The sequence below is a fragment of the Lepus europaeus genome, chromosome 19, assembly GCF_033115175.1.
Source record: "Lepus europaeus isolate LE1 chromosome 19, mLepTim1.pri, whole genome shotgun sequence".
Lineage (NCBI taxonomy): Eukaryota > Metazoa > Chordata > Mammalia > Lagomorpha > Leporidae > Lepus > Lepus europaeus.
In genome coordinates, this window is record NC_084845.1 from 44,307,147 (window position 1) to 44,325,876 (window position 18,730).

Here is an 18,730-nt window from a genome sequence, read left to right on the forward strand (position 1 = left end):
CTGCCCCTCTGTCCCCTGCACTCCTCTACAATCTCCCCTGTTTCACAGCAGAGACAAACGAGGCCCAGAGAAGGCACCGGATGGCCCCAAGGGCACACAGCAAGTGTTTAGTGGGGCTCAGGTTCCCAACCCAGGAGCAAAAGGAAGGAGTCCTGTGTTGCTCTGGGAGTCAGGGCTTCCCGGAGAGATGGGAGCGCTGCCCCCAGCCCCATCCTGCACAGCCACGACCAGGCCTGAGGACACACGCCCTGCACACATTGGGCGGAGCTTTCTGGTGGGATTCTAAGGGGGCTGCTTTGGTCAAGGCCCTGGAGCTGGTCCTCCTCCCTCTCCCACTGTGATATGGGATGCAGGCACCCCGTGCACAACACTGGCCCCGGGGAGCTCAGTCTCGGAGCCCGGGGCCACATGGGATGGTCACAGGGACGGACGCCCGCTAAACTTGCAGTCGCATTCCTAGCTGACCCCCAGGATCAACTTCCAGACACACAAAGGCGCTCCCAAAAGCTCTTGGAAGACGGAGTTGAAAGGTAAGTCTGCGTTGCAATCCATGCATAGCTCCTGCATAGAACACATTTTCTGTGACCTTTCTGAAGACCACTCACAGGCAGGAGACAGCCTTCTAGATAGTTCCAGCCCCAGTCGCCATGTGACCACCGCTGCAGGAGAAGGCCTGGGCGAGGGCTGCCCTGGCCGGGCCCGGTGACCCCCACCACTGCGACCCAGCACGGGTCACTGGGTCACCCTCGCCCTCCCTTCTCAGGTTCAGCAGAGCCCCCCCCCCCCCGGGCCAGGTGCTGGCCAGCAGGTGGCGCTCCTGCCTTCACACCGACCGGCACAAGGCAACCCCACGTTACTCGGATCCTTTTGTCTAAGCGGCCTGGGCTCTGAAAAGCAGCCCCCAGGTGACAGGCGCTGGCACACATGCACACTTCCCTGTGGGTCTATGTAGGGGAGCCGGCCTTCCCACCTCGCACGCAGGTCTTTGCTGGTCTGTGTAGCGTGTGCATGGAGGCGAGTGTCCAGAACCAGTGCACGAGTTACCTTCATCCGCTGACCCCTGACCGCTCCTGCACCCTGGCCTTTCCTTTTTATTTTTAAAGTGAATTTACTAATTTACTTGCGAGTTTGAGGGTGGGGTCGGGGTGGAGAGGGAGAGAGAAATCCCACCCTCCTTCACTCCTCAAATGCCCACAACAGCCAGCAGGGGGCGCAGGAGGCCGAAGCTGGCAGCCTGGCGTCTCCCTGAGTGGTGACAGAGACCCAAGGACTTGAGCCATCCGTGCCGCAGGGCGCGCATCCGCAGGAAGCCGGAACTGGACCGGAGTCGGGCCTTGTACCCTGCACTGTTAGGGGACACAGGCACATCAGCAGGGGCCGGATGCCCGCCCTCCGGCCTTTTTTAAACGTCCCGTTATTGAGACATAATTCATGGACCGTGAGATTCACCCCTTCTCAGTGTTGAAGTTTTTTTTTTTTTTTTCAGTGCATCTACAGTTGCACATCACCATACCCTAACCTGAGAACATCTTAAACAATTACTTATTCATTTATATCACTTAAAAGCAGAGAGAGAGCGAGATGTCTTCCATCCAGTCTCACTGTCCAAAGCCTACAACAGCTGGGGGGTATTGGGCGAGGGCTGAAGCCTGGAGCCAGGAACTCAACTCGGATCTCCCACTTGGGTGGCAGGGACCCAGTCACCTGAGCCCTCGCCCGCGGCCTCCTAGGGTGCGCACCAGCAGGCACTCCGGCATGGGCCGAGGGTGTCCCGGGTGGCATCTTAACCTCCACTACGCACACCTTGAGAGCATTTTTATCCGTCTCCCCCAAAGAAGCCCTGTCGCCCTAGCAAAGCACCCCTCTCCCTTCGCAGGCAGCCCCGAACCTGCTTTCCCCATCCATGGACTTGCCATCCAGACCTTCCGTCCAGTGGTCACCTGACACGTGTGGGACCATCTGCTTTGACTCAGCCTCCTGCACGCACAGTTCACCTGCTCTGCGGGGGGCACCGTGGCGGAATACCGCACCTCTAACTGTCACTCATAACCCGAAAGACACGGCCTTGTTCCTACTCCTGGGCTCCCAGGAGTCCCACCCCGTGAACATCTGTGTATCACAGGTCTTCATGCGGATCCTCCTGGGGACACACCTAGGAGTGGCACTGCTGTGACCGGCCTTGCCGTCTGTGTCCTTGGCCAGAGATCAGGATTCCCCTCCCCTCACCACGCCCAACTTGCCCATTCAGCCAGCCTCTTAGAGGAAGCCTGGCTGAGCCCCAGGGCTGAGCTGGGTCTTCTGTCCCACCCCACCTCCGACTTCTGCACTTTTTATCCAGGACTCTGGACTGGCCTCCCGTAAGCCTCCTGAGCACTGTCCACCCCAGCGGCTGGCTCTCCTGTTGGAAGAAAGGGATTTTGAGGGCAAAGAAATCCGGGAAGGCTGCCTGGAGGAAATGAGCCTGGAGCTGGTTCTCGGCTGGTTTTCTCCGGAGGGGGGCAGAGGGCTCTGACACTTACAGAGGAAGGAAGAGGAGAGCCTGGTGCACAAAGGCAGGCTGGATGGAGGACTGGCAGGCTGGGGAAGGCAGCTCGAGGCCCTGGGGGTGCTCGGTGGCCGCCCCTCCGAGGCTGCAGAGTGCCAGTGACTCACCCATGCGGCGAGGCTCCCACTTTAACCCTCACCTGCCCGGAGTGGAAAACCCACGACCCAAACAAGCGCTAGACGTTAACCCTCTGCGGCCCACGGGCTCCCCGTCTGGAGGGCCTCCCCGTGAGCCGCACCTCCCCGTGAGCCGCACCGCACCCCTCGGCTGTCTGCCGCCCGGTGGTGAACCCGCCCGAGGGCGCCAGGAGCTTACGCCTCTTCTAGGGGAGCCAAGGGAGGCTCCGGGCGCTCCCAGACGCCGACCAGCCCCGGGCCCCGTTCCTGTCCGTTGTGGTCCGCTCGTCCGTGTCACAGAATCATGTCATCGTCCCTGTCTCCGGCGGCGAGAAAATGTGAGCTTTTTTGCTATAGAAACAACGACCAAACACGCCGCGGTCCTAGCGCTGCCCAAGACCGCCCAGGGCCAAGCCCTGCGGCGCGTCCCCCGAGGGCGCAGCGGGGCGCCCACCCTCGTCTGGGGTCCAGCCGGCATCCGGAGCCCTGCCCCCCACCCCACGTAGGCCAGGGCTGAGCCCATCCCTCGGTTCCCGCGTGCAGCCCCGAGCCCAAAGCGCTGGGCACTGGAGGCGGCAGGCGCCACGGCGAAGCAGGCCTGGGGAGGGCGCGAACCCCCGGCGTCCCGATCCGCGGACTCCCAGCCTGCACCGTGCGGGCGCTGCGATTTGGGCCTCGAACCTTGGGCTCCGGGCGGGACAGCGCCCCCGCTGCGCTCGTGGGAGAGCGCTCGCCCCTCCAGGAAGCGCCCGCCTCGCCTCCCCGCTTCCCGCCCCGCACCCCCCCCCCTCGACCGGAGGGAGGAGCCCGAGCCGCCGCCGCCGCCGCCAGCCCGCCCGGCCCGGGAGGAGCCCCGGACCCCGAGCGACTGCGAGCGCACGCGAGCCGGCATGGCCGCGCGGGCAGCGCCCTGAGCCCGTCCCGCGCCCGCGGGCCCGGCCGAGCCAGGGAGCTCCCGGGGATGCCCCGGCGGCTCGGAGCGCGCGCAGCGGCAGCCGCGTGGTGAGGGCGGCGGCGCCCGCGGGACGCACGGTGAGTGGGGGGCCCGAGCCGCCACGGGGAGGGCGGGACCCGAGGGCTCAAGTTCGGCCCGGGGGCCCGGCTTGCGGCGCCCTTGGCGGGTCCTGGAGAGGGTGGGCCCCGCCTGGGGGGGCCGTGGCGCCCCGCGTCCGGGCCACCCGCGCCCACCCAGACTCTGGTATTTGAGTGACTCAGCTCCGCCCCGGCCACCCGGGGGCGCTCCGCCTCCGCCCGGACTGCGGGGCGGGGGGAGGGCGGACCGGGTGCCGGATCGGGGTGCGCCCTCCGGGGTCCGAACCCAGGCTCCTGGAGGAGCCTCCGGCCTCGGTCGCGGAGCTCCGGAGGGCCAGCGCGCCCCTTCCGCGTCCCGAGCCCCAGCCGCCTCCCCGCCCCAGCCCGTGCCCCGCGGAAGTGCCCGAGGTCCGGCTCCCAGCCCGGGCGGGGGAACCCGAGGGGGGCGTGGAGCTGGGCGGCTTCCCAGAAGTCGGAGCGTGTTTGCAAACTAGTTTTTTGCGCAAAAGCTGTCTGGCACCTGTGTGAGGGGAGGGGGAGGGAGCGAGGCCCTTTCTTCCAGTCTCCTCGGCGGTGGCGGTGGCGACGACGACGGCTACGAGGGTTCCTTCCCCGAGACAGAAGGGTCTCCTGGTCCTCCTCCCTCCTACCCCCCCTACCCCCCCCCCCCGCAGTCAGCAAGCTCTCCTTTTGGGTAAGGGACCACGCCAGGGGGACTGTGATTTGCCCAAGGTCACAGGCAGCAGTTAGAGGTTCCTCTTACCATCTGACTCCCGTGCCCCGAGTGTATTTGGGGTACGGCTCTTGAGAACTCCCCGAGGGGCCAGTTATTTTGCCTGCCCTGGGGTTGGCTCATCTGGGGGTGTGAGCCGTGGCCAAGGGCTGTGGGCTTCTTGGGCATCCACAGCTTCAGTGGCTGTTGGCATGTTGCCAGGCAGGGTCTCCTCCTGAGAACCCCCCCAGGCCAGCATCCAGGTCTCCCCTCTCTCCTCCTCTAAGCCCTGCAGACAGCTCGGGGGCTGCTGCGTCAGGGGAGAAGCACTCCAAGAATCCAGCTCTCTCCCCCTTGGGCCTCAGAAAAGGCAGTGTGGGCTCCTTGGGAGCCTGCAGGCCAGGTGACCCCGCGATCCTGGCTGGCACCCGCGGGAGAAGGGGCCACCAGATCCTGTGGCAGCTGTTCACTGTCCACAAGGGAGCCGGTGGGGTCCCAGGGTGCCTCCCCGCCCCCAGCCCGTGTCTTCCTCTCTGGCTGGGCCGTCCAGCCCCAGCTCCCATCACAGTCGAGGACACTGCGGTTCGGGGTACAGGTAGCCCCCAGAGGTGTGACCTCTGGAAGCTGCAGCCATTGCTAGGAACACCGACCTCTGACTAGTGGCAGGGTCTTGGCTCAGACCCTCTTCCCGTCTGGGCCTCCTGGTCACCCTCTGTAAGACGGTCCCGGTCACCAGGCCCTGCCTGCCTGGAGCCTGCATCTAGACATAGGGGAGAGGTTTCATGGCAGTTCCGTTGGCAGGGGGCTCCAGAAGTACCCCCAGGCAGGGGACGCCCCTGGCTGGGGCAGGACAGGTCACTCTAACAGCCTTCTCCGTGGAAAGGACCCGGGGCTAAGGATGTGGACAGGGCTCTCTGCCTCCACCACTTCCTGTTTTCAGGCCTTCGCTCCCCGCAGGGGCGGGGATTTTAGCTGCTGGGACCAGGGCACTGGGGAGGGGGTGAGTGTTCTGCAGAGGCAGGTGCACTTTGTGAGAAGCAGCAACGGAGTATGGGGGTGCTTCCAGGGACCCCTCAAAGCTCAGGGCGCCGTGTGAAGGCGGTGGCCGGGGCAGCCTGTCTCTAGAGCTGTGCATTGAGCCGGTGCTCTGGCTGGAGACCTTTCCCGCAGTTGTGTGTTTCTTTAAAGGAAGTTGTGAGGTGGGTGACAAAGGCACAGCTTCTGAGCAGAGCACTGCTGGTGCTGGGAAGCCCACTGTCGCGTGTCATTGTCGTCGTTCACGGGGATATTAGGAAGCCTGGTGTGGCTGAGTGCTCTCAGGGTCCCTCCTGGGACTCTCTCTGGCCAGCCTTCTCTTCCTCCTGCCCCCTCCCGGCGAGAGGAGCCTGGGAATCCAAACGTGGGGGCTCCTGGGCTGTGCCGGGGGCAGGGGCCTTGGGCTGGAGCCGCAGGGCAGTAAAGAGTGAAGAGAAAACGAAAACCAAGAAAACGCTCTCTGATCCTTCTCGTTCTGGTCCGGGCTAGAGCACTATTGCCTGGCAAGTCCCCCTACTGAGAAGGCCCCGCCCAGCATCGGGGTCTCCCTGGCTGCCTTACAGACAGCACAGAGCGGGGGGCTGCGTAATGCAGCGCTCGCCCCCTTGGAGCCAGCAGGCCAGGTCACCCTGTGGTCTTCCGAGGCAGGAGCTGGAGAAGGAACCATCACATCAAGTCTCACCCATCACCGTCCAGTGCCTGCCCGGGGTCGCAGGTGCCGCCCTGCTCCCAGCAGGAGGACCTCTGCCTTGCCTGGCAGAGACCACCCTTGTCCACCCGCCCGGGGGCCGCCCCGGGGGGGCCAGATGGACTAATTGGCCGGATCCCTGCTCGCCACTGCCTTCCCTTGCTTTGTCTGTCTCAGGGCCTTTGCCACTCTCTTGTCACCACGCAGCAGCTCCAGGAATGGGCAAGAATGGTCTCTCCCTTGTTCACGGCTTTGTCCCAGTGCATGGACCAGGCTCTGGCACATTGTAGGTGCTCAGTTAGTGTTGGTGCAAGGACTGTGTCCGCCCTCACCGTAGCCTCCTGCAGAATGAAGTCTGTGATGTTGGGTGATGGAGCCTAGGAGAATGATGAGCCTGGCCTCTCCGGTCCCTGCAGGCGTCCCTGCCTTCTGTGCTGAGTGCTGGGGGACTGCCACAGGGCGGGGGACTCTGCAGCCAGCGAGAGGAGCTGCTCAGGAAGGGGTGTGTCCCCGAGAAGGTGGGATTAGCATGTGCTGGGGAGAATCGCCCACTCCCCTAGAGACCTGGGCCAAGTCTCTTAACCTCTCTGGGCTCTGTTTGTTCATCTTACAAATGGGCATGCTCGGGACGGGCACCCGTCCTGCAGCTTTCTGTGTGAAGTCCTTAAGACAGCTGGGATGGGGCTTAGAGACCGCAGAGGGCCGTGGCAGAAGCTCGAACTCCTTGCTCATGGTGGCCTCGGTCCCCGCCTTGAGGGCGGGGGTGGGGGATGGAAGGAGTCGTTTAGTCACTCAACAGATGCTCCTGAGCAGTTCCTCTGGGTCCAGGGCTGTGTGTGTGCTGGGGACACTCCCACGATCCACACAGACCTGGTCTAGGACAGAGTAGGGGACAGAGCAGGACAGGAAGTGACACCGACAGGACAAGCCCTGACGTGGGGTGGGGGGCAAAGCCCTGAAGAGGATGCAGGGGGTGAATGGGGGGGGGCAGGGAGGCCTCTAGCCAAGCCGAGCAGACCGGAAGCCCCAGGGGACCAGGGCGTGGGTCTCTGGTAGCCCTGCCGCACCTGGAGCCCAGCTGGTGCTCACTGGGTATTTCTCAAGGAAGAGTGCCCCGGGCAGTGGAGAGAGCACAAGCAGAGGCTCTGAGGTTGGGCCAGGTGTGTTCGGGAGCTCCTTGTCCCTGCGCCTTGGCTCTCTTGTCTGTCTCAGCCGGAGCTGGGAGCACCGGGCCTGGCACACATGCCTGGCTGTCTCCTCGCCAACACACAGGAGAGAGCACGCTCAGCCCCAGCAACCTTTCAGAGACAGCCCCCACCCCCACCCCGGAGTGCCCACCTGGGATGGGCGTGCTGTGCTGGTTCAGAGCGCAGTGGGTGCTGGGAGCTGCCTGCTTCAAGCTCGGGTTTGCCGTGCACCACAGCTGAGTGCCCCAAACAGTGGCGGCAAACAGTTCAGAGGTGTGCAGGGCGGTGCTCCCTCTTCGGCCTCTGAGGCGGGATCCTTCCTGGCTTCTTCCAGCTGCCTTCGGGCTTGGGGCTGCCTCACTGCGGGCTCCGCCTCCTGCCGCCTTCCTTCTGTGCCTTCCTGGTGGTCTCTTGGGCCATCAGCCTGCTGGGTGAAGGACCCGCCCTAAGGGTTATCTGAATTAATCACACCTGCAGTGCCCTTCCCTGACAAGTCCACATTCTGGGGCCCCGGGGGTATTGTTAGGGGAGGTCCGGCTCAGCCTCTCACAGGTTCCGTAGTCTCTTTGTGCCTCAGCTCTCTGATCTGTAAAATGGGGTGATCGCCTGACCGTCCCCTCCTCGGGGAAGACTTCCTGGGAGCTGGGACTAGGAACGGAACAGTAGGTGGTGGCACCCTTGGCTGAAAAGACCTGCCCGAGGAAGGGCTGGGCCTGAGGGCTGTGGGCACCCAGGACAGGCCCTAGAGCAGAGCCCCAGTCTCGGAGGCTGCCCGGGGCCCCCTTCCAGTGGAGCCACATTTTGTCCCCAAGCCCTCATCCACCTGTCTCAGCTTCGTCCACCACCTGAGCCTGGCCATGCCGGGGATCCCCAAGGGACTCAGTGCACCTGCAAGCCAGCCCTGCTTTGCAGATGAAGAAGCTGAGGCTGGGAGGGTGGGGGTGGCGTGTGCAGGGCCAGGCCACACTGAACCTGGAGCCTGGGTGGGGGGAGGGGTGTCCCAGGCTTAGAATGGCTTCACTCCCAGTGAAGTCTGGGGAAGCTGGGGGCCCCCCGGGCCGGGCATCAGGGCCGACCCCTGTGCAGCCTGCTCGCCTCGCTGTCTGCATCTATATTTATCGCCATAATGGCCTGGCTGCCGGAGTGCCGAGCCTCCAGAGCACAGCAGCAGTGCCGTCGCTAAGGTCGCTAAGTGGGGAAGGGCTATGTGTCAAGGTGCCCCGCCCTGGCTTGTGCATCGTGCAGCCCGCCGCCCGTGGGCTTTGGAGAGGGCCCCCCGGGAACGAGGAGCAGCTTGGGGCTGGAGCCTCCCAGACGCGAGGTGCCAGGTATGGGGGGCCGTGGCCAGGGATTGTGCGTGGCTCAAATTGGGGGCCAGAGAAGCTCTTAAACCTCTCAGCCCAGACACAGAATTCATCTTTCCCGAATCCTGGAATTCTGCGAGTCTGGGGTCCTGGACTTTGCAATTCCAAAATGCCACGATTCCTTTCCCTCCCGCCTTTCACTCCTCCTCGCGTTCACCGTCCTGCTCCCACCTGCTCCCACCTGCCTGGCGCTGTTGGAAACAACAAATGAAGCTTGGATTTAGGCCCCTCTTTCAGCTCAGGAGAGAGGGCGTGCCCTAAGCCAGCAGTCAGCACACAGCGGTGCTGGACCCGATCCCCCCCCAGCAAGGGCCAGGAAATCAGGACAGGCTTTGGGGCGAGGTGGCTGGGGGTGGGGGGGAGTCCCTGGGTTGTCAGTGGTCTGAGACACCGTACAAGTGGACTTCCCACAGGTGCAGCTCAGGGACTGTTCCCCAAGCGACACACCTGTGCCAGCCGCACCCACGTCTAGAAACAGCTGTGGCAGCGCCGAGTCCGCCGAGTCCCCTTCTCATCAGTAGCCCCACGCCACCTGTCCTACTGCTGCCTGGACTTTGAATGATGTCAGTTTCTCTGGTCCACTTCGTCTAAGGACAGTCACCCAGGTGGCCTACACGTTGGGCCTGGCTTTTCTCGGCGTGTTTGTGGGACCCACTGGTAGTGGGGTCCACCTGCTCTTGCTGCATGCTCACCACCCCCCACACCCATTTGCATTGTTATTCCTTCTGCTGGTTGGAGCTATTACAGATCCTGCCGCTGTGAGCATTTGTGCGTGTTCCTTTTGGTGAACGTGCAAGGTCATGTGTGCTTTGCTGGGGCAGGGGGGACGTTGCTGGGCCGGGCTGGGCTGGGGCTGCGTCTGTGTGGCCTCTTCCAGATGTTTCCCGTCCCATCCCACTGACAACCTGCGAGAGCTCCAGGTGCCGCATGTCCCGGCCAGTGCTAATGTGGGCCGTTTTCAACCAGGGGGATGGTGGGGAGGGCCTGGTATTGCGTTTGGTTTTACTGAGCTGAGTTTGAGAAGTGAGAGCTCAGTGAGGAAGAGGGAAGGGCGTTCCAGGCAGGCGGAACAGCATGTGCAAAATTAAGGAGGGCTGAGACGTGTGGCTGCAAGTCTGCAGTAAACAACGAAGCTGGAGCCAGGGGTTTGAGGGCGAGGACCTGGGGGCCCACAGGGAGCCACGGAGAGGCTCTGCTCATGTAGACCCAGTGCCCACAGCGGGTCAGCCATTGGATAATTTTTTTATAGAGATTTATTTATTTGAAAGTCAGAGTTACATAGAGAGAGGGAGAGCTCTCCATCCACTGGTTCACTCCCAGATGGCCATAATGGCTGGGACTGAGCCAGGCCAAAGCCAGGAGCCAGGAACTTCATTCTCGTCTCCCGCTTGGGTGGCAGGGGCCCAAGCACTTGGGCCACCTTCTGCTGGTTTTTCCCAGGCCATTAGCAGGGAGCTGGATCCAAAGTGGAACAGCCGGGATTCAGCCAGCGCCCGTGTGGGATGCTGATGTCAGAGGAGCAGGTTTTAACCCACCACACCCCAGTGCTGACCCTACGTTGGATGATTTTTGATGGATAAGCAAGCTGAATACAGCAGAAAACCCAGGCGACGTGTCCTTCAGAGCTGGACGGCTGGACGGCAGAGGGCCCCGAGCACCTGGGCAAGTGATTCAGCATTCCCACCTCGGTTTGCTTGTCTGGAGAATGGGCGTGGTGACGGCACCTCCATCAAGGATGTTGTGCAGCTGCCGAAGTTCAAGTCCATCAGGTCCTGGCATAGGGCCGGGGGCAGCCACTGTTACTGCTCCTTTGGTTATTACCATTCCCTTCTCATCCAGCCGCCGGGGTGGAGCGGGTCCCTCCTCCCCTAGTTCCCCACCCCATTGCAGGTCCCCCGGGAGCTAAGGGTTGCTCTGATGGTTCATTTTGCATGTGAACTTGGTGAGGCCATGGTGGCACCAGCCTGGATGCTGCTGTGCAGGTGTGTTTTAGGTATCAGTGGGCTCTGAGCCGAGTGGACCACCCCCGAGTTGGCCCAGAGCCTTCAGAGCGAAGACTAAGGTTTCTCGAAGAAGCGAGGATTTGGCCTGGAACCTGCAGCTTGTTAACACTGGCCTCCCCAGCTCGCCCTGCTGACCTCAGGGTTCTCAGCCCCCACAGTCGCACAAAAGAACTCTCTCCCCATGTACAGATGTGGTGTTGGCCCCTGACTAGGGGCCTGGCGTGTAAGGGGGAGGCTGGGCTTATATGGGGACCAGGTACCCCCTCTGCATCATTACACCCAGGACAGCCAAACCCAGCTGCCCCTGCCTCGTGTGCTCCCAGGTGGGCAGCCTCAACGTCACCTGGGAGCTTGTTAGGCGGCCACCTGCCTGCCCAACCTGTGATTTGTGCACACGGCACCCACATCACAGTCCCCAGCGGGGCTTGTTCAAACACAGGGTGAGAGGCACCCCCCCCCCCCCAGGGCAGCGGCAGAGCAGGCCTGGGTGGGCCCAGCAGGCCGCCTTGCTAGCAGGCTGCTGGGAAGTGCTAGCTTCCCCGGGAGCTAAGGGTTGCTCCGATGGTTCACTTTCCATGTGAACTTGGTGAGGCCATGGTGGCACCAGCCTGGATGCTGCTGTGCAAGTGTGTTTTAGGTATCGGTGGGCTCTGAGCCGAGTGGACCACTCCCGAGTTGGCCCAGAGCCTTCAGAGCGAAGACTAAGGTTTTCGCTTGGAGGGGTGTGAGCCCCAGAGACTAGACCCCACGAGCAGGATCTGCTGGGAGCCTGAAGGTGGCATGCACAGCAGCAGCCATAGTACCCAGGAGGGACCACGGCCTTGGCAGGGGGTGTGGATTAGGGTGTGCAAGCCTGTCATTCACGCCCTGGCCTGGCCACCACCTTGGCCTCCGGGGTGTACCAGCTGATCCCACAGCCCTGTTTGTCAGCCAGTTTTAACCTCTTGCCCTCTTCACAGATGCCACTCCTCCTGAGTTTTTCATCTGTACCCCTCGCCAGCCATCAGGAACCCCTGCAAATGGCAAAAGGCGGTAGTGTGGGTCCAGGTGCTCTGCCTCCTGAATCCTCCCAAGGCCCTAGGAAAGCACTTTGAGCCCATTTTGCAGAGGAGGCCATGAGACACAGAGAGGTTAAGTAACCTGCCTGAGGTCACACAGCAGGTAACTGGCAGAGCCCTTGAGTGCAACCCTGCAGTCTGAGTCCAGACACTGCTGCTGACCCCTGCGTGGTGCTGCCCCGAGGACCAAGTGCCTTCTTTCTGCCACCAGCAAGATCGTGTAGAGCTTTTCTCCCTGTAGCTGGCACTGAGGACAGAGAAGAGTTTTCACCTTCCAAGTGGAAAATGAGAGCGCGTGGTGCCTTCTGCTGGGCGTTCCAGGAAGGCACCATCCCCCTGTGGCCCCAGCCCCGCGGTCCCCACCAGCTGACAACCTCCAGAGCAGGCGCTGCTGCCTCCCTGGCAGATGTCAGGGGAGTGGCATGAGGTGGGTCAGATCAGGAGGGGCCCTATCAGCCTGGGGAAGATTTGAGATCTCTGTGACCTCTTAGGAAGGAAGGGCCTGGAAGTTTTTCAGGTTGAGCTATGTTAACTTATTTACATGGTGTTGTTGTTGTTGTTGTTGTTGTTTTTAATAAAGGTTGATTGATTGATTGATTGATTTTGAAAGGCAGAGTTACAGAGAGAGGGAGGCACAGAGAGAGATCTTCCATTTACCGGTTAACTTCCCAAATGGCCCCAATGGCTGGGGCTGGGAGCCAAGAGCTTCTTCCATGTCTCTCACGTGGGTACAGGGGCCCAAGCACTTGGGCCATCTTCTGCTGCTTTTCCAGGCGCATTAGCAGAGAGCTGGATCAGAAGAGGAGCAACCTGGACTCAAACCAGCACCCATATGGGATGCCGACACTGCAGGTGGTGGCTTTACCCGCTTTGCCACAGCACCAGCCCCTTATTAGCATGTTGAAAGATGCCCTCAGATTCTGGGGTGGAGAAGACAGCTGGGGGCGTGGAGGGGAGACTGTCAGGGGCCAGGGCGTGGCCATGCAGGGGACATGGGGATGAGGACTGGGGCTGGCTGCCCCCTAGAGGTGCAGTCAGCTGCACCTGTGCAGTTTGGGAGGGCGTTGAGGAAGCCGGGAGCTTGAGTTTCTGGCTATACAGAGATGTTCTGCCTGGACCAAGATGGTGATTCCTGGGTCATTCATCATAGCCCCTGGGTACTCAAGGAGTGTTTATTGAATGAATGCGTGAAATCAGTGACCAGGAATTCCAAGCCTACGTACCGTCTCTTTGCCACTGTTAACCCTCTGTACTAGGGACTACCAGTTTGGTATCCTGCCCTCCAAGCTCCCTCCCAGGGGGTCTGTGCCAGAAGTCAGGACCACCCCTCCAGCATGCGCCCCCCTCCAACCCCAAACCTCACATTACCTGTGGGGCGGGGGCTGCCCGGAGCGTCCCAGCTGGCCCAGATGCGCGTGGCAGACCCAGCCGCCCTTAATGACACCTTGTGCCGCCGCCCTCCTGCTGGGGTAGGAGGGGAAGGGGCCCGGCCCAGCCTAGGCTGTGGTTTCTTTTTCCATTGCGTCAGGCTCAGGGTCCGGCCCACCTGCCCGCTGTCGGGCTGGCACAGAGGGGCCGCCCTGACCCCTGCCTGCCCCAGCTCCCGACACCATGTGCTCCCCGTTCCGGGGATCCCGAAGCTTCCTGGCTGAGGGTGAGTTGGGAATGGGGGACCTGCCCCTCTCCGGCCCACACCCCTCACTCACTCCAGCTGGTAGGCTGGGTGGGGGGGTGCCTGTGACGGGCCTCCCGGATGAGGGAGGGAGGAGTGGGAGGTTGGTGGAGGAACCAGGGCCAGGTGATAGAGGCCTGGGTTGGAGATGGGAAGAAGTGGCCCCAGGGTGTCCACATGCATGGGCACCTTCGCACTGGCTGCTCTGGGTGCATGAGTGGGTCTGTGTGTGTAGGTGGCAGACTCAGTGAGTGCACAGGAAGTGCGTGGAGCTGGGCGTTTGGACCCGACCCCTTGGATGATAACAGCAGCATTGTCTTGGCACAGGAGTGGTGCCCGGGACACAGCGGCCATGTGGAGGGGCGGAGGAGGCAGGCGGCTGGGATCCAGCAGTCAGGGATGCTGGGAGACGCAGAGGTGTGGGCAGGGTGCCCCCCTGGGAACTGGTGACCGAGGGCTCTCTGGTGCCCTGGTCGGAGCCCTGCCTTCTTAGCCTCAGCCTCCCCTGGCCTGGCCGATTCCCTGGCCGTCCCCACATAGGTCCTAGGTCCCCACGGTACCCAACAATCCCCCTACCCTGCCAGGAAGGCCAAGTGTTGGCCAGGGGTCCGGAGAGCCGGTTCGCACCCTGCCTCTGCCCTTCCTGGCTGTGCGGCCTTCGGCAGAGGATTTAAACTTGAAACCTGTTTCCTTGTCTGTAAACTGGGGGTGATTGGCCTGCGCCCTGTGCATATGTAAGCATGGGCGGGCATGAAGCCACGTGACCAGGTGTCCGGGCTGGCTACCCCCCTTAGCCCCCTCCTTGGGTCAGGTGTGCTGTCCCCTCCCCGGCTTGGCACGGCTGCCCGGCTGCACACAGAGGGAGCGAACACAGGGCGCCAGCCCCCACCGTGGAGACTGGTTTTTACACGACAAGAATCCATGCTGCAGGCAAATTGTAGTGCTGTCCTGACGCTCGGGGCTCCCGTGTGATTATAATGAGGTTCTGGGGACAGACGGTGGCAGGGAGGAGGCAGAGGACCAGCTTCGTCACCGTTTGTACCCTCCCTCTGCCAGGCCGGCCCTGGGAGCGCTGTGTCTGCAGGGGGAGAGGCGTCTCTGGCCTGTACCTGAGTCTGGTGTTCAGGGAGTGAGCGGTGCCCAGCTTGCAGGGAGGAGGAGTGACCGTGGCCTTGGCCTGGTCCTTCCCGCCTGGACGACAGGGCCGATCAGACCGTGTCCCTTCTGTGCCTCCAGCCTGGTCTGTCGCTCTGAGATGGAAGCCCAGACTCTGTGCAGGGCCTGCCACGCCCTCCCCGCCTGCTCCCTCGGTCCTGCCAGCCTGTTAGGAGAAGCCCAGGTCTTGCTGGCACAGTGGACGTCTGGGACACCTGCGTCCCCTGTCACGTGTTGCTGATCTCCCAGGGACCCTCGTATGTCTCCCTGACAAAGACTGGCCAAAGCAGAGAACAGGCAGACTGCGCACACCCGCCAGAGGCTGCCTTTTCACGCATTGCCCTGCGTGTCCACATTGTCGGCCCCGCGCCCCTTGCTTTTGCCTTCCATCTTTCTGCCCACGGCCAGACGGCCCTCTAGTGGAGTACCATAGAGGGTGTTTGTCGCCTCTCTAACCCTCACTTCTATCCCCCAGACTGCCAGGAACTGCTGCCGCCACCGCCACCACCAACCCCCATGGCCTACATCCAGGGAGGGGGTGCCCCAGCCGTGGGGGCAGCCCCCATGGGCTCCCAGTATTGTGTGTGCAAGGTGGAGCTGTCGGTGAGCGGCCAGAACCTGCTGGACCGGGACGTCACCTCCAAGTCTGACCCCTTCTGTGTCCTCTTTACAGAGAGCAACGGCAGGTGGACCGAGGTGAGTCTGCAGTGCGTGTGTGCTGGGTGGCTCGTGGTGGAGTTGCTGGGGCCGGGGTCCCACTGGATACAAGGACCTCTGGGTCAGGCCTTTGAAAGTAACTGGATTGGGGACTGGCTTTGTGGCATTATCAGGTTAAAACGCCACCTGCAGCGCTGGCATCCCCCTTGGGCACCTGTTCAAGTCTCAGCTGCTCCACTTCCTATCCAGCTCCCTGGTAACGTGCCTGGGAAAGCAGCAGAGGATGGCCCAAGTATTTGGGCTCTTGCACTTACCTGGGAGACCTGGATGGAGTTCCTGGCTCCTGGCTTTGGCCCATCCTAGCCCTGGCTATTGTAGCCATTTGGGGAATGAACCAGTGGATGGAAGACTGCTCTTTGTCTCTCCTTCTCTCTGTAACTCTACCTTTCAAATAAATAGATAAATCTTTAAAAATATGTATATAAGAGCAGTGTTAAGTTAGACAAACACCCTACCATTTAAAACAAAATAATTGGAACGGGAGCTGTGGCATAGGATTGCTGCTTAGAAATCATCACTCTTAAAATTAAATTTTATTTTAAATATATTTAGTTATGTTTGCGTTATTATAACCCATATATTTATAACTGTTTTGTTTTATTTCATAATTTTTACGTTGTTCTGATAGCTGAAACTTAATAACTTTACAAAATGATCACTTCCGCTTTTAAATGACCTTCTCATATTATTTCTATTTTTAAAAAATGTGGTTTTCTATTTAAGAGATAGAAAGAAACAGACAGAGAAAGCCGCGATCCACTGGTTCACTTCTTAAATGCCCGTAGTGGCAGGGGCTGGGCCAGTTGCGAGACCAGGAGCCAGGAACTCAAGCCAGGTCTCCCCCATGGATGGCGGGCACCCAAGTACTTGAGCCATCACCCACTGCCTCGCAGGCTGAGTATTGGCCGGAAGCTGGAATGGGCATACTTGTGGGACTTGAACCCAGGCATTCTGATACGGGGGGCATACTCCCCAAGTGACTCCTTCACCACTGGGCCAACGCCCACGCCCCCTGATTTCTAAATGAATGTAGTGCGGAGCCAACGGGGTGAGGAGCTCAGGTTTGGATGGTGGAGCTGGCCCAAGGCCCTGTGGGTGGCCTGGGGCAAGCGACTCTCCCTTTCTGAACCTGCCTCCACCTGGGGATCTCCTTCCCCCGCCTACCTCCGAGGGGCCCTGCACTGGGCATATTGGTGCCCCCGCCAGGACTTCTGAGCTGGAAGATGCCGGCCTAAGGGCTGGGGCGAGTGTGGCTTTGAAAGCTTTCTGTTTCCTGTTTCTAGAGGAAACTCTATTCTTTGTAGTAAATTGGGAAAATCCAGAGAAAGAAGAGTCGAGAAGAAAACCACAGTGGCTGCAAGCCCCCCCCCACACACACACACACAGACCAGAGAAAACTACCGTTAGCAGAGCGGCCGCGGCCCCCAGCCGGTCTGCACGCGTGTGCGTGTGCCCAGATCTGTTTCTCAGTACCTAACTGGGCTGCACTGGGCATCCAGCCGAAAGTACTGCGGCTTGCAAAGTTTCCATGGACGCTGGCGCCTGCTTGTGATGCCAAGGAAATGGGGCTGGGATTGTTGACCCGTTACAGAGAGGAAGTCAGGGCCCAGTGAAGAGGGACTCCTGTCGCCTAGTGCTGGTGGGACAGCTGGAGGCAGGCAGGGTGACTCCTGGGGGAGCGTGGCCGAGGCGCTGGTCCCCTCTGCCAGGCCTCTGGAGCCCCCACCTGCTCCTCAAGGAGGAGCACCCCATACTCAAGGCACCCCGCCCACCCTCCCGGCCAGCTCGGCTCCCACCCCGGCTGGCCACCCTGGCTAAAAATAGCCCAGGGCCACGACCTCGTCCACCCCTGCTGCTCAAGCCCTGGAAGTGAAGTGGGTGGGAGGGAAAAATCAACACAGCCTGGGCCCGGAAATAGAGTCACCCAGACTCCGGCCTCAGCCTGGAGGGGCCAGGGGGCGGGGCCCCGGTCGTGGGGGGGATGGTGGAGGGGGCGCTGTCCTCACCCAGGTACTGGGGGGGGGGGTTGGGCTGCACAATCCAGGAATCTATAGAAGACACAAATACCTGGGCCCTGGGGGTGGGGGCGCCCATGACCCCTCCTCCTCTCCTTCCTGTTTCCTCTTTCAGCTGCCGTCTGAAATGTGGTTGAGGAAAAAAAAAGGTTTTCCCAAAATAAAAAGTATGAAAACCAGATAGGTTTCTGCCCTTTTCAGAAGTAGAAATGAGGCCTGGATGGAGGAAACGGATTTTTTTTTAAAATTTATTTGAAATACAGTGTGACAGAGAGAAATCTTCCATCCACTGGTTTACTCCCCAAATGCCCACAACAGCTAGGGCTGAGCCAGACCGAGGCCAGGGCTGGGCCAGGCCAAAGCCAGGAGCCAGGAACTCCATCCGGGTCTCCCACATGTGTAGCAGGGACCCAAGGACTTGGGCCATCTTCCGCTGCTTTCTCGGGTGCATTAGCAGGGAGCTGGACTGGAAGGGGCTCTCTGACGTGGGATGCCGGCATCACAAGCAGGTTTAACCCCCTGCGCTACAGCGCTGACCTGGGATGGGGTTCCCGCTCCATCACTTAGCCAGGTAGGGCCGGGCCCCAGCTCTTCCCTGGGCACTGGGTGTGGAGCCAGGACTGTGGAGTCAGATCTGGGTTTGAATCTCAGCTCTGCCCAACTAGCTGTTCAGTCTCGGGTGAGTGCCTCAACCTCTCTGTGCATCGGTGCCCTCACCTGTGAGCTACAGGAGGCGAAGGCTTCAGCCGCACGGATAGGGGATAGGATCTGCGTGCCAGGCACAGAGTACCTGTGTTCAATGAGTTGGAATGACTCCCAGCAGCCCCAGGGGGTGGCACCAGCCGCCCTGGCTGCGTCCCATCCCCCTGCCCTCTGCCAGTACGACAGGACAGAAACGGCCATCAACAACCTCAGCCCCGCCTTCTCCAAGAAGTTCGTCCTCGACTACCACTTCGAGGAGGTGCAGAAGCTCAAGTTCGCCCTGTTCGACCAGGACAAGTCCAGCATGCAGCTTGATGAACACGACTTCCTGGGCCAGTTCTCCTGCAGCCTGGGCACGGTGAGCCGGGCCCCTCGTGGTGGGCAGGAGGCGGGCAGTCCCCCAGGTGGCACCTGGACGCCAAGGACAGAGCAGCCCCCGGGAACGGCCCTCTCCACCTGCCTTCCCTGGCCCCGTTTTCTGGGGGCCAACAGGCACTAGAGAGGGGGAGGGGAAGTAGGTTGGTGGGCTGGGTGCCAGGCTAATGAACGCCCATCTGCGGGAGCAGCCAACCACAGGGCCCCCGATCGCTGCCACACAGGAACAGGGCCCCGCGTGGCCAGAGCTCGGCTTGCTCTCCTGGGGCAGGAGCGTCCTGCTCTGGGCTAGCCCACTGTGTGCCCCTGAGCAGCTTCCTTTCCCTCTCGGGGCCACACTGCCCCCTCCAGCTC

General features: G+C 61.4%; 1 protein-coding gene across 2 annotated transcripts in view; it reads left to right on the forward strand.

Moving 5' to 3' along the window:
• Nucleotides 1-3,623: 3,623 nt before the first annotated feature.
• Nucleotides 3,624-18,730, forward strand: part of CPNE2 (copine 2) — a 40,719-nt gene continuing 25,612 nt past the window's right edge. The window contains exons 1-3 of one of the 2 annotated variants that reach the window (XM_062177756.1): nt 3,624-3,693; nt 15,043-15,263; nt 18,180-18,359. In XM_062177756.1, coding sequence (XP_062033740.1) covers nt 15,084-15,263; nt 18,180-18,359 — 360 coding nt within the window. In that variant the 5' untranslated portion in view covers nt 3,624-3,693; nt 15,043-15,083. The remainder of the gene's footprint in view (nt 3,694-15,042; nt 15,264-18,179; nt 18,360-18,730) is intronic. The other variant, XM_062177755.1, reaches the window with a different exon arrangement.